We start from the raw sequence: 13,128 nt of genomic DNA on the forward strand, positions 1-13,128 counted from the left end.
TTGTCCCTCTTGTTCAGCTGCAGGTCAACCTAATTTAAATCTGTCCTGGACGGACGCACTGAGGAAACACCTGCCACTTCTGGTGCTCTAAAACTCAACGTCTGTACAGTCAATAAAATGGCTAAAGTTTCAAACTTTTCTGAGTTTCTACAGAAAAAAAAAAAGTAATTGAACTGTATTTTTCAAATGGGTTGGAATTTTCTTTTTATTAATGATTTTGTCAAAAGGACTCCATTTTAGAGCAGTATTCACACTTTTTAAAAAGTGTAATGTTTTACATATTGATTTAAGTTGTCTGTACAATATTTAAAGTTTTTTTTATCTGAACAGGACTAGTTTGGTCGTATTTAATATCAGACGACATAAAGAAAAGTACAGAGAAGGAAAACATCTGATTCCAACTCACTTTTATTGTTAAGAAGAACACGGTTGTGTAAACATAAGTACTTTCTCTTTGATGCATTTGATCAAAAATAATTTTCACTTTAGGATTTCACCTTTAAACACTGACTTTAATGCTCAGAGAAATAAAACAAAGTCAAACCAAGGCATCACCATATCATACAGTATGTGCAAAATCTAATAAAATTAAAGAAAAGATACAACTTTAAAGACTTCAGAGTAAGAAAACTACTTTTAAAAAAAGAACACAACAGTCCCTGAAGGAATGTGATTTTTTTTTTTTTACTATCCAGTAAATTGACCCCAAAATGCTGGATATTCCTTTAAATCCCCCCCACCAAACATAAAACACGGAAGTTCCCGCCCCCCAAAAAAGTTTCCTTTAGCAAAGTCACCACAGGCAGATCCAAAGTGCTGATCAAGACCTCATTAACTGAAGCTCATGCAGCAATGCAGCAACATGCACTGTGCTCTTTTACATGAATGGTGTTATTAGTGTTCTCCCTGACCTGTTCCCTTTTAGTCAAGCCCTAATCTAAGCTTCAAACTCAAACCTTAAAGACAAACACCACTTTAGTGATGCTGAGCCTCCAGAGCCTCCAGTCCCGCAGCTTCCCAGAAGGAAGATCTACTGCATCACAATTCCTCCGAGGCATTCGGAGCCAGTAAAATATGTTTCCCCCTATTAATCTGCCAGTGTGCATTTCCACCGCTCCAAAATGTCCACGTAGCGCTCGATAAATTTCAGAGTGCACGCTATATTAGACTCCGCTGAAAGCCAGCACTTTAATTGGCAGGTCACACTTTGTAATAGCCGAAGACATCCACTTACAGAGTCTAACAAGAAAATTTGAAATGCATCGGCTGTACAGTCATTCAATGACAAGCTCTGAAGCGCTTCAATTTCCTGTTTTGGATTAAAGTGTGGAGCAGCAGGAACAGCAGTAGCAGTGGCGGCGGCGGCAGCGGACAGAGATGCCGCAGAGCCCTCCCGGACCGGGGGGAGGGGTGGCTGCGCTGAGACGATTAAATTACAGCGGCAGCGCCAGGCGCTCACATCAGGTTGTGTTCTCTCAGGTTTAAGTGCATGATGTAGTGCTTCACGTCCTTGAAGACGATTTGGATGTTCTCTGTGTCTGTGGCGCACGTGAAGTGGGGGTAGATTGTTTTCTCATCGTCCACGTTGAGACTGAGGAACATGTCCAGGATGAACTTTTGTCCAGCCTCTGCGTCCTGCTGGGGACCTGAGAGAGGGGACCAGCGGGACATTTTGCTTAGTGTACATTTACAGAGCAAAACTGTTGATTTCACTTGAGTTAAATAGATGCAAGGTGACAATTGCAGATGCATAAGAATAGTTTCAGGGTGTTCCCTGGTAAAGATGTGTCAAAAAAAACCTTTAACTAATCTTACCGAACGGTAGAGAAATCTAATCTCTAATCTTTTGGATCTTTGTCCATCCCTCCTTGCACAATCTCTCTTGCTCATAGCTGGGATGAGTGTTTACTGAAAGCTCTGTCTGCACTCTTGTTCGTTTTTTGTTTTTTTTTTGTAGAGGGCAACAGATTTTCTTATCTAAAACCTCCCGCCATTTCAAAGAGTTTGTGATGCCACATAAACCACGTGGGCATGAGGTGTTTTTTTTTTTCAGAATCTTCTGTTTTCAGGCCACCCACCTGGAGCGATGTTGCCAATGTTATATGACTATTTCTATTACTTATAGTACAGCTAATTATAATTATGATTGTAAGTCATTAGAATTGCAATTATGATTAAAATAATCATATAATTATGATGATACATTACAATTATATTTGACTTTAGCTCAATATATAAGGCTCAAAATTGGCCTCATTTTTCCAAGTTAAAATCCCACCCCTGGATTCCCGACACCACAGTTTACATTTGTTACCGTAGGACAGACTTTCTTCAGACAAGAGTTTAAATTCAGATATTTCTCAAAATTCTCAAAGTTTCCCCTAAAAATACAAAGAAAAATATTTTTAAAAATGATCGTTTATGGAGATTTGGTGTCACTAAGGTGGCTGATTCTAACTGTGTGTGTTAGGCTTTCCTCTTGTATGCATTGTACCAATCTTCTCACATTAAGCATGATCAACTTTGTTTAGTACATGTGTATAAAACAGATCAGACTACACCTCGAAATTAGATTAATTTTATAGCTACTTCCAACACCAGTGATTGTAATAAAAAAAAAAATTCATATCCCACATAAATGTACTTAAATTAAAGTAATAAAGTGAAACATTGTGATATCACGAGGCTTTTTACACATGGGAAGGGGGAAGTAGGTGTGTAGGATGCACATGTGAGCCCTTACCCTTAAACTCTGGGAAGTAGTCCACCAAATGTGAATACATGATTTTTTCCTTCAGCAGATCCATCTTGTTGAGAAACAGAATGATCGAGGAGTCGCTGAACCATTCATATTTTATGATTGTCTCGAACAAGGCCATGCTCTCCTCCATCCGATTCTGTGGGAAACACACGAGCAAGAGTGAAAATATTAGGAGAATAACCCGAGAGTCGTAATTCAGCGGCGTTGGGTGTGAGCAAATTCAGCTGGCTGCCAGATTCGCCACAGAAAAGAGTTTTCCACAGAGCAGAGTGACTAAAGGGCTCCCCCTGTAGGTCAACCTTATGCACAGCCACAAAGGAACATTGAGAGAAGGTTTTTGAGCGTGACCAAAGAGAAACGGTAAGAGAGAGACAGATAGAGAGAGAGAGAGAGAGAGAGAGAGGGTAGAGAATGGAGAGAGGCATCAAGCTGGTGTCGGACTTGAGAAATCTGGGTCATCATTTCCACCTAACACGTTTGGCTTTAAACAAAGGGAACAAACTCCCTTTGTGTCCCTTAAAAGGATTTTTTTTTCTTTTTTTATCTTTCCAAAGTGAGCCTCTTTCACATCCCCCATGCACATAAATAAAAAGACACTGTGTGAAAGGAAAAAAGTTTTATTTTGTAGGCCGCAGCAGCAGCAGCAGCAGCAGCGGCAGCGGCAGCAGCAGCGGCAGCCTGCCTCTCACCTCATGGCTGGACTCGGCGAGGACCTGGTCGTACTCGCTGAGCGCCACCAGGAACATGATGGACGTGACTTTCTCAAAGCAGTGGATCCACTTCCTCCTTTCAGAACGCTGGCCACCCACATCCACCATCCTGAGGGGATGTGGGTTCATAAAGGAAAAAAAACAACAACAAAAAAACAGATTAACAATTAAAACGACAACATCATGACGCTATCACACTTCTACAGACTGCATGTTAGGGAGATGATAAAAAAAAAATGCTTGGGAGGAGAACTAACTAGGGGTGCGGTCAAAAAAGTGCTGAGCAGGAATAAACGTCTTGCTGCAAAGTCAACTCCCTCGAGTGTCATTTAGCTCTGCAGCAGAGCTTAAGGAAAAGAACAATGAAGTCGTTTGGCCACATTGGCAAAAGCTACGTATGGAGGAGTCCAGGTGAGGTTTTCAAACAACAAACCAGCTGCCAAGCGTGGTGGTAGTAGTGTCAGGTTTTGGCACTCACACCGCTAGTGGCGTTGTTGCCACTAGACCTCTAGACCTCAACTCTATTAAAAATGTTTAAACGATGCTGAAAAGCCAGGGCCATGCCGGGAAACAAGTTTATATGAGCTCTACTATTTACGATGAGTGGTCCAAATTTCCGCACAAAAAGCGGATGGTTTTCCTGCAGCTTGCTATAAGACGTTTATCCAAACGTTACCAGGAGGGCATCCGCACATTTAGCTTGTTTGCTGATTTGAAACATGCCTCAACCTAAAGAGTTTAAGAATCTGGACTGAATAACAAATCAGATGCAAATTGAGCTTCTACATTTCCTAAAATGCTTCCTACTACTCATAATGACCCACAACTATCCCAGTGATGGAGTGCGTGTGAGCTGCAGTATTTTTCATGCAAATACAGAGACGGTCAAAGTTTCATTTATCATGTAACTATTACATGAGGGCCTTAAAACATCTTCGCTGCTTCTGTGCAAATGAGATCCATGTTCTGTTTGGTCGTCGTATTCAAAGCAGCAATCAGGTATTTCCTGCAGTCTGACTAATTGGAAATTATGCAAAATACGACAACAGAAAAAGCGTAAGCAATCACTCCTAATGCGTCAACAATGTGCCTCGCATTTTGAGCGTTTATTTTTTGTAACGCATGACATTCCCAGACACAGAGTAGTACTTCACTAAGCACCCACTGTAATAACTTTTTACAGTGTGTGGTAGCAACCTCTTATCCTCCCTGGTACAATAAGATAAGACTAAGCTTACCTGTTTTAGGTCAGTTAAGACTACCAAAATTGTTTTTATTTTGTATTACTTTCTTTAAAGACAGACGTTTTCCCAAACAAAGATAAGAATGCCTCTAAAAAATTACGGAAAAGCCCCGATAATGAAGCCGTGCCTGAAACAATGCAGAGAAAATGTACCCAGTCAAAGACGGAGCAGCAATGATTAGTGGATCACAGCCATGAAAAAAATAAAATAAAAATTGTCAACCCGCTGTGAGGACGGATGATTATATAGAATGCTAGTTTACAGGAAGTGGTGGAGTCAGTGCTGTCTCCATTGTCTGGAGGTCGGCTGTTATTTGAAGCCAAAGCGAATGCAGGCGGCACAAACAGAGCTGCGCTGCAATATTAGAGCTGCTGCAGGGAATAAGCTTCAGAAAATTCAAGCACCAGAGCCGAGTGTCAACTCTGGACAAGGTAAGAGTCATTGAGTAGAAACATGTGGTCCTTCACTGTGCTGTGTGTTAAGTTTGGATGTCAAATCCCCCCCCCCATTAACCCACAATGAAGTACAGCAATACAGAACAGATCAATCATCTGCAGCCAAGAATACTTTTTTCTTTTTTAGAGTTGGGAATGCTTGGATGAAGAAAAAAGAGAGAAAAATAAAATAACTGAGCAAACTGAGTCAGGGAGCACTGATCTGTAGAACGACACTTCCAGTGTGGTCTGTGTAAAATAAATGTGAATTCATTCAATAGACCCGCATTTTTGAGTGAGAGTGAAATGGCCGTTGCCCGTACGACTTTCCCCGAATTTTTAGCACGTTAAGTTTAGTTGCCGAGCAACAAAGCAACAAAGTACACAGCATTGTTCATCAGTCCCGATCGCTGTTGGTCTGTTCCCCAAATGCGATTCTTCTTGTTTATATAGTCTCTATAGTTTTAACAAATTTCATCCACCATTTGCACCAACCGTATTTACTAATTTGAAATGATATAACTAACAAAACCTAAAATATGTGACAAAAATAACAAAATAAATGAACTATGTGCTTTTTTTTATTCCCAACAAATATTCCAATAAAACTTTTTTTTATATATCAATAATTGCTTCAGCAAACCAGATGTTGTACCTGTGATATTGCAGCAGCAAGAAACCCAGAGAAGCATAAAACAAAAACAATAAAACTCACCTGAACACCACATTCTCCAGGTCAAAGGGATACTCTATTATTCCTGTTGTAGGCACTCTGACCCTTAGGATATCTTGCTGGGTTGGCAGATAAGCAGAATCAGCAATTCGAGCCAAGTCACTGAGATAGCTGAAGGCAATGGGAGATATTGCAGAGTTTTAAAAAAAAATAATAAAAAAAATTTGAATTGAATTATTTATTGAAAACTGAATTCCCAGTATTTGCTTCTAAGACATTTGGTGAAAACTAAAAAAGGAATTATTATTAGACTGTTTTTTTTCTGAGAATACTAAAGAATTAAGAACAGTAAACTATTTGACAACGTTTAAGGAGTTATTAGTCCGTTTACACTCACTATTTAGCCGAGTCTGAGAGCTGGTATTCCCTCCGCCGAGTGTAGCATTCCTGAATTCCCGGATCGTTCCACAGGCTCTCCAAGGCCTCCACGTATGGGTTTGTTAACGTTTTCACACTTTCCACATCAACGCCACAGATCAAGTCGGCATTGTCCTGAACCCCAGAATGTAAAGTCAGTTTGACGTGCAAAGATCACATTGTAAAATACAACTTTGCAACAGGAACGCCATCATTACAGACTGACAACAAATTATTTTTCAATTTCACAAGTTCTTCTTCCTGAGCTGCAGATCTCTGCTTTAGATTTCTCCACAACTTCATCCCTGACTTGTCTGTTCTGATCTCTTGATCTCATGATGCCTGTTTGGTCAAATATGTTCTACAACAAACCTCTGAGACCTCTACAGAAAAATTGGATTAATGAGATTAAATTTCACACAATCGAACTCTACTTAATTGTATTAATTCACTGATTTTATCTGTGGATGTCTCAGAGTTAACAGGGATGAAAACAAAACCCGAATCTCAATTTTCTGATTTCATCTGTAAATAAAATAATTGCTTCTGCTTCAAAATTATTTAGACCACTCTACTGACTTATTACATTAAATCTTATTAAAAATCTTATTAAATTACACTGCAGCTTTGTGGCTGAATCTGTAACTTTGTTTACTTGCACTTTCAAAATGACAATATTTACCAAGTTGCTGTACAAGCCAGAATCAACTATTAAAACGTCTAAAGCTATAAATCTAGAGAAACATTTGTCACCTAAAGATACTTAAAACCGAGTGCTAAATAACAACCAAAACAATAAAAAAATAGGGAAATGTTATTTTTAACCAATGTGATTTTTGAGTCTAAAATGGAGACGAGCAGCGACACATTGGAACAACTTTTAGCTTGTCAGAACCTTTATGAACTTTTAGCAATAACGTAAAGTCAGTGCAGCACCTTTAGCTTTGAAAATTGGTTCTTCCAACTTCCTGTTTGAAGTTCTTCCGCTGCAGTCCTTCATAGCAAGCCTTCACCAATAATCTACTTAGGGTTGGAGCAGCTTGGCGATCATTTATGGCGAACTACTACGGTCCGTTTACATTCAGGCACGCTTGTTTACGACTACATCTCCATCAGGAAACATTCCCAGCTGCCCCGATGCGCAATGTGTCACGGCAAACATTTTATCTATGATTCACAAAGCGGCGGATTTGCACCGGTCCTTCTAGTAGTGCTCCTGCCACCAGCCACTAATCTGAGCAAAATGCCGTTGTTAGGCGATGCATCTTAGTCCACTGTAAATAAACTCAACAAGCTGATTAAACCATCATTAACTTCCATCAAACAAAAACGTGACAGAGCTGTTTGCCGGATCCTTTATCTGCCTGCACTGCAGTTAATTAAGTTATTTGTAAGAATTTGTGGGAGAATATCGCTCCTTTGCAGTCTATTTAAATATTTACGCGTTGATGCTTGATGTGTCGTGCACGGCATTTGGTGTTTTACATCCAATATTCCAAAAACGTTCAGCCTCAAATTTAAACAAAAAGCAAGCTGGCAAATATGAAGAATTTCCAGCCAAAGTGACAGCTGCTGCATGCAGATTTTATCAGCACTCATTAAATGTAGCTCCAGGAGCTGTTTTAAAAACATTGTCTCGATGATTTTTTATCACGTTTCCTGCTGGTTTGTAATGAGCCGGCCCAAATGAAGGGCTTTCTTCCTGCTATAAGCTTGATGAGAAAACACAGTAAAAGATGCTGAAGGTGGAAGCTCCCAGCCAAGAGCCGGGCGTTCCCACTATAATGATTCGGATGCTGTGCAACATTTTCCTGCTGGAATCATACTTCCCAAAACGGTGCAGCTGCAAACTTTTTTCAGCTTTATCCAAACTATTACCGTGTGCCATATTTCCGCCATCACTGTCTGGAGAACTACTATTCCTTTACTGCTAACAGATTCAAAACAGTTCTGGAAGTCAGTCATGTTTTTCTGTGCCTTGCAAAAATATTCACACACCTTGAAACATTACGCATGTTTCCATGCTGCAACCATCAACTTCAGTGTTATTCGCATGGGTTTAACGAGACAGACACAAACAAAGTAGTGCATGTGTGTGAAGTGGGGGAAAAAAAGATCTATTTTTAACTTTTTTAAGCAATAAAAATCTGACAAAACTGTAACCTGTGTTTTTATTCAGCCGATCCGAGCCAATGCTTTGTACAATCACAGATGTGAATATGTTTAGTGTATGTTTATAACAACGTTGCACATCCAGAAACTAAATATTTGGTGTGTTTTTCTTTACAAAACACCTCAAGCTCTGTCAGATTGGAAGATGAGTGTCTCTGAACATAAATTCTAAGATTTGCCGCAGATTTTCAACTGGAGCTACGTCTGGACTTTGACTGGACCATTGTAAGACACGAATATGCTTCGATTAATAGTCCCAGAAACTACTACAATAATATTGTGGACATATTAAATATCCAAAATGTAAATTTAAATTTAAAAGTAAGTGAGTGCAATCCACACCACATTTTAAGTATTTTACTCATTTAAAAAAAAATGTGTTTACTTCACAATTTGTGTTGCTCGATCACATGGAATCACAACCAAATACCTGAAAGATTGTGGTTGTGCTGTAAATGCAAAATGCAAAAACCACAAAGAGTGTGAATACCTCTGCAAGGCGCCGTGCATCAGATGATAAATGGATCATGTAATTAATGCAACAGCCCTATTAGTCTCCCTTTGACAGCTTCCTGTATGACGGGCATACAGTCTGTACACAGAGTCCTGTTGTCCACAGATAAACCCAGAAGATGCCTCAGTTGCAGAGTGTGTCTGTAGCAAAGCACAGTTAAACGTTCAACCGCTTCGAGGCACGAAGTGGTAGCAGTTATCTAATCTTCAGCTTTATCGGCAAAAAGAATCAATTAAGGCGACAGCATCAGAATCAGAGACTCAAATAAACAAACGTGGATCATAAAAGAATGTCTCTGTCTCTCTCCCTCTCCACTAGATGCAGCGTTTGAGTCTCTATAGCTAATAGACGCAAAATAAATGTTGAGCAGGCTGCTAAAGTGGGGTGGAAACTGCTCCACGTCTTCTACGCCGCACAGATAAAAGAGAAGTTGGACAGCAGCATGCGTTCAGTCAGACATTTATTCGACAGCACAAAAACAAAGAGCAGTGCAGGAGGAGGTCATCCCTCCTGCAACAGTTTGAATGCCCAATTAATGCCTCTACTAGCAATTCTGTCTTTAAGTTGAATTCACTCCAATTTGACGCAGCTCACTTACTTTCCACCATCATCACACTTAAACTAATATGTTATCCCTGGGTTACAAATTCATCCTCGGTCCTCTGAGCTGGCACAGATCTCCATCCCCTTACAAGTCAAAAGCTGACTCTGACTCAGCACCTCGCGTCTGCTTCTCGTCCCGACCTGAAACTCTCGCTGCTTTTTAACTGTTGTATACTTCTGTGGGCCAGCAAATTTAAGAGACTAATGTGCTCCTGTCATCGGCGTGACAGGTGCAAATTCCTGTGGGATTAATAGGGAATTGTCTGCCTTCAGCAGGCCTGCCGTGTTCCGCTGTGCGTTCATCTGAGAGACAGCCCTGCTCTGCAAGCAGACAAAACTCGCTGGCAGCAACGTTGCAAGCCTAAACACTGTTGAAAATTACCAGAAGTGCTTTTCCGGGGTGTGTTGCAGACTGTAGTGCGTCTTTCGCATGCTCTGTAAATAAACCTTGCGAATACCTCTCTGAAGAGGTGTGGAGTAATGGAGTCCTTTTCTCACTTTGTCTGCCTGAAGCGACAATGAAACAAAGAAGGGGAAAAAAAGAAGAAAGGAAGAAAAAGCTGTCAGGCCTTACCTGGTTGTGCTTATACATGTAAGAGATCTGTAATGTGCTCATGGCTTGGATCATGGCCTGCATTGCTGTGAAGATGTTCTCATAAATCAGTCCGGTGAAGCCTCTCCTGTCCTCCTCAGAGTATCCGCGGCCGTGGATGATCCTCATCTGCTTGATGAAGGTGCTCTTCCCACTTTCGCCAGTTCCTGGCCACCGACAGAAGCAAAGGAAACGAGATCAGCTCATTTTAAAACTTGGGAGATTTTCACACACTCAAAAGAAGGAAGCAGAAAAAGACATCTTAAAAACCGTAATGCCGCCTGTGGTCTTCACTTTACAAAAACAAGAAGTTTTGCCTCTACACGGTATTATGCAACTGTTTGCCTTAAACACATGCAATCTGGTTGTATTTGTTTCTCTAGCGTTATTTCCATTGTTTGTTCATACTATGTTGGTATTACAGACATCGTTGCGAAATCTTGAAGAGGCAGCACTTTGTATTTGTAGCTGACGAGTCTAAATTTACGGATCACACTTATGACCAGCACATAAATTGTCAGTCGAAGTGCAACTGTAATGTAGAAGACATCTAATCAAGGCAAGACTTCCTCAAAATCATGCTCGCTCTTGAATTCGAAGTAACGGGAACAGATCCGGCATGAGTCAGTCTTTGCGAAATGCCTTTCAGCATGTTCACAGAGTTGCTCATTTCGTTTCTTGGAAAGATTATAGCCGCCAAAGACTGAACAAGGTTTCTAAAACATTCTTCAGACGGTATCACGCTGACACGACAGCGTCACACAGCTGGTCCAGATTTGTCAGCTGCACAACCATAATAGAAATCTCCTGCTCCAACACTATCGCAGTGATGTTTTTATTGGATTTAGATTTAGTGACTGCAATGGCCTTTTTGTAACAGTTTGAGGTGCTCTGAGCTTGGTAACACGGTGTGTTATACTGCTGCGAGTAGCCCCCAACGAACAGGTACACTCTAAGTAAGCAAGTAAATGTTATTTATGTGGCAGTTTCTAAATATAAAAACCACTAAGTGCTTCACAAAGAGCGCATAAATACTGTTGTGATGTTTAAATGACACTCAGATGGTACCGAGGCGCCTAAATACGGGCCGGATGGATCCACTGCTCTCATGTTTACGCCATTTTCTGATGCTCAACCTGAAATCGAGATGAAATCAAATGCTCATCCAATCTGGTATTGTCCAGTCTTAGTCAGCCTGTGTGAATTGTTGCTTCAGTTTCCTGTTCTTAACTGACAATGATGGCGTACCGCCTCCTTAGCACAGCTGTTACAAGATTTAGAAATGGTATGCGTTCCCTGGATCTAATGAGTCATTATTTGAGCCACTTCTGTGCCTCTAGAACTGCTCTGACGTGTGATTATCTTGGTCCACACAACTGCTGTTTGATTAATATTTTCTCTTTTATGGATCATGTGGACACGAGAGATATTTTGGGCGTGAAGCCCGCAAAGCAGCAGTTTCTGAAGCACGTTCAAAGTCAACTAAATCCCCTTTCTTCTGGATTCTTATGCGCAATTTGAACTTTGTCAGGTCTTCTTCACCTCATCTAGATTTTTCAGAGCACTAAGCTGTTGACTGGCTGATTACTCCTTAATTTTTTATTAATAAGCAATCATGAAAGTGGTTGGTTTATGGTTGTTTTTGTTGTTTTCCGCCTTGGAACAGCCTCAGACTTTGCATTGCGTTTGATGGAACTGAACCTATAAACTGCACAGTAAAACTTTAAACCAGTTTTCCCTCAGCAGTCAATGTTTACCATCAGTATTTGATTGAATATTGTGAAACACGGGACAGTTTATTTGCTCATATTAAAGTGAATATGTAAGAATCAGGTGATCATTTCCTGCTGCTGTACTTTTACTGCACTGCCTTTTTATACAAATTAAAAGCGAACGTGCACTTTGAGTTTTGGTGCAATTTACATGATTCAACCGTGAGATAGATGAACTCTGCGTGCAAATCACACAATGGTGCGGTTGTCGTTGCATGACCTTTACCTATGAAATACAAATGTGAAAACCCTGAGTTATCTGGTAGAAATACTGAATCAAAAGCAGTGTTTTTACAATAAATCAGTAAACCTAATGAAAGTTTGAGTGGGGGAAAAAAACTGGCGAATATCTCTGCTAACTGCTAATCATATGTTAATAGCCAGAGGCTGTTAGACAGACTGCGGTTTTCGTCCCTCACCCAGCAGCAGGAGCTTATACTCGCGTTGGGAATCCTTCTTGTCCTTGCGGAGCTGCTTCTCAATCTCAGAGTTGATCCTCCGAGCTTCTTTGGCCTCTGGACTGAGGCAGCAGGTCCCCATGGAGCTCAGCGTCATTGCTCCAGGAAAACGCTTCACCTTACATGGCAGAGACACGCACAGCAACAGTGAGGAACGGTGAGCCCCGCGCACCTTTAAATCTGCATTATTTTAGACAGCCAAATGTCTCATTTGAGTAACTTCAAAACACTATTATTCTGACCTGGAAGCAAGAGCAAGGCAATTTGAGGAAGAGCGAGAACAACTGTGAAGTTCCTCTCTCTCTAGTGAAGAGGAAACATAGTTTGTGTAACAACTTTTGCGTAGCGAGTCTTTACAAACCCTATAGCAGAGCTCCGGGCGTGGCGGGTTTATTATGCTGGATTTTCTTCCCCTCCTCTTCAAAACGTGTTGAAAGAGAAAAAAAAATAGATTGTGGAATTAAAAAATAAATATATATCCGCCTGTCTCGGTTCTGGGTGTTCTGTAGCTGCCGTTATTCTGTGCGTTCAGTTCCCGACCTGCTGATACCTTGGATGAAACCCAACTAACTAAACCATGTGACAGAGGGCTGTGCTGTGATGGGAAACCGTGTGGGCTTTCAATATTACATTATAGGAGAACACATTTCCGGTGCTAGCCAGATAGCAACGGATGCACTTAACAGAGCAACAGGCAGACGCTTCACCTTTTATCATAATGCATCATCTCCTTACATATACCGTGCTCCTCCAAAGAAACAAACAAAAACATACACAC

At 40.8% G+C, this 13,128-nt stretch overlaps 1 protein-coding gene across 2 annotated transcripts; it reads right to left on the reverse strand.

The window, feature by feature from the left end:
• Window positions 1-390: 390 nt before the first annotated feature.
• On the reverse strand, window positions 391-13,048 carry LOC103473465 (guanine nucleotide-binding protein G(q) subunit alpha-like). Of its 2 annotated transcripts, none has more exons than XM_008423745.2 (8): window positions 12,712-13,048; window positions 12,312-12,468; window positions 10,103-10,287; window positions 6,220-6,374; window positions 5,865-5,993; window positions 3,451-3,580; window positions 2,744-2,897; window positions 391-1,646 (listed from the first exon to the last, which is right to left on the reverse strand). In XM_008423745.2, the coding sequence occupies exons 2-8, from the start codon at window positions 12,445-12,447 to the stop codon at window positions 1,456-1,458; spliced, it is 1,080 nt and encodes a 359-aa protein (XP_008421967.1). In that variant the 5' UTR covers window positions 12,448-12,468; window positions 12,712-13,048; the 3' UTR covers window positions 391-1,455. The 2 variants fall into 2 exon arrangements, with proteins under 2 accessions (XP_008421967.1, XP_008421966.1); XM_008423744.2 differs by having other exon boundaries at window positions 12,593-13,048.
• Window positions 13,049-13,128: the final 80 nt, after the last annotated feature.

The sequence above is a fragment of the Poecilia reticulata genome, linkage group LG12 (assembly GCF_000633615.1).
Source record: "Poecilia reticulata strain Guanapo linkage group LG12, Guppy_female_1.0+MT, whole genome shotgun sequence".
Taxonomy (NCBI): Eukaryota; Metazoa; Chordata; class Actinopteri; order Cyprinodontiformes; family Poeciliidae; genus Poecilia; species Poecilia reticulata.

Bases quoted from the DNA above. Each gene is read 5' to 3' on its own strand.
- LOC103473465 (XM_008423745.2), bottom strand. From the start codon at position 12,447: ATGACGCTGAGCTCCATGGGGACCTGCTGCCTCAGTCCAGAGGCCAAA. The intron at 10,288-12,311 runs GTGAGGGACGAA...GTCGGTGGCCAG, and splicing joins GTATAAGCTCCTGCTGCTGG to GAACTGGCGAAAGTGGGAAG. The intron at 5,994-6,219 runs GTGAGTGTAAAC...CATTGCCTTCAG, and splicing joins CTCTCAGACTCGGCTAAATA to CTATCTCAGTGACTTGGCTC.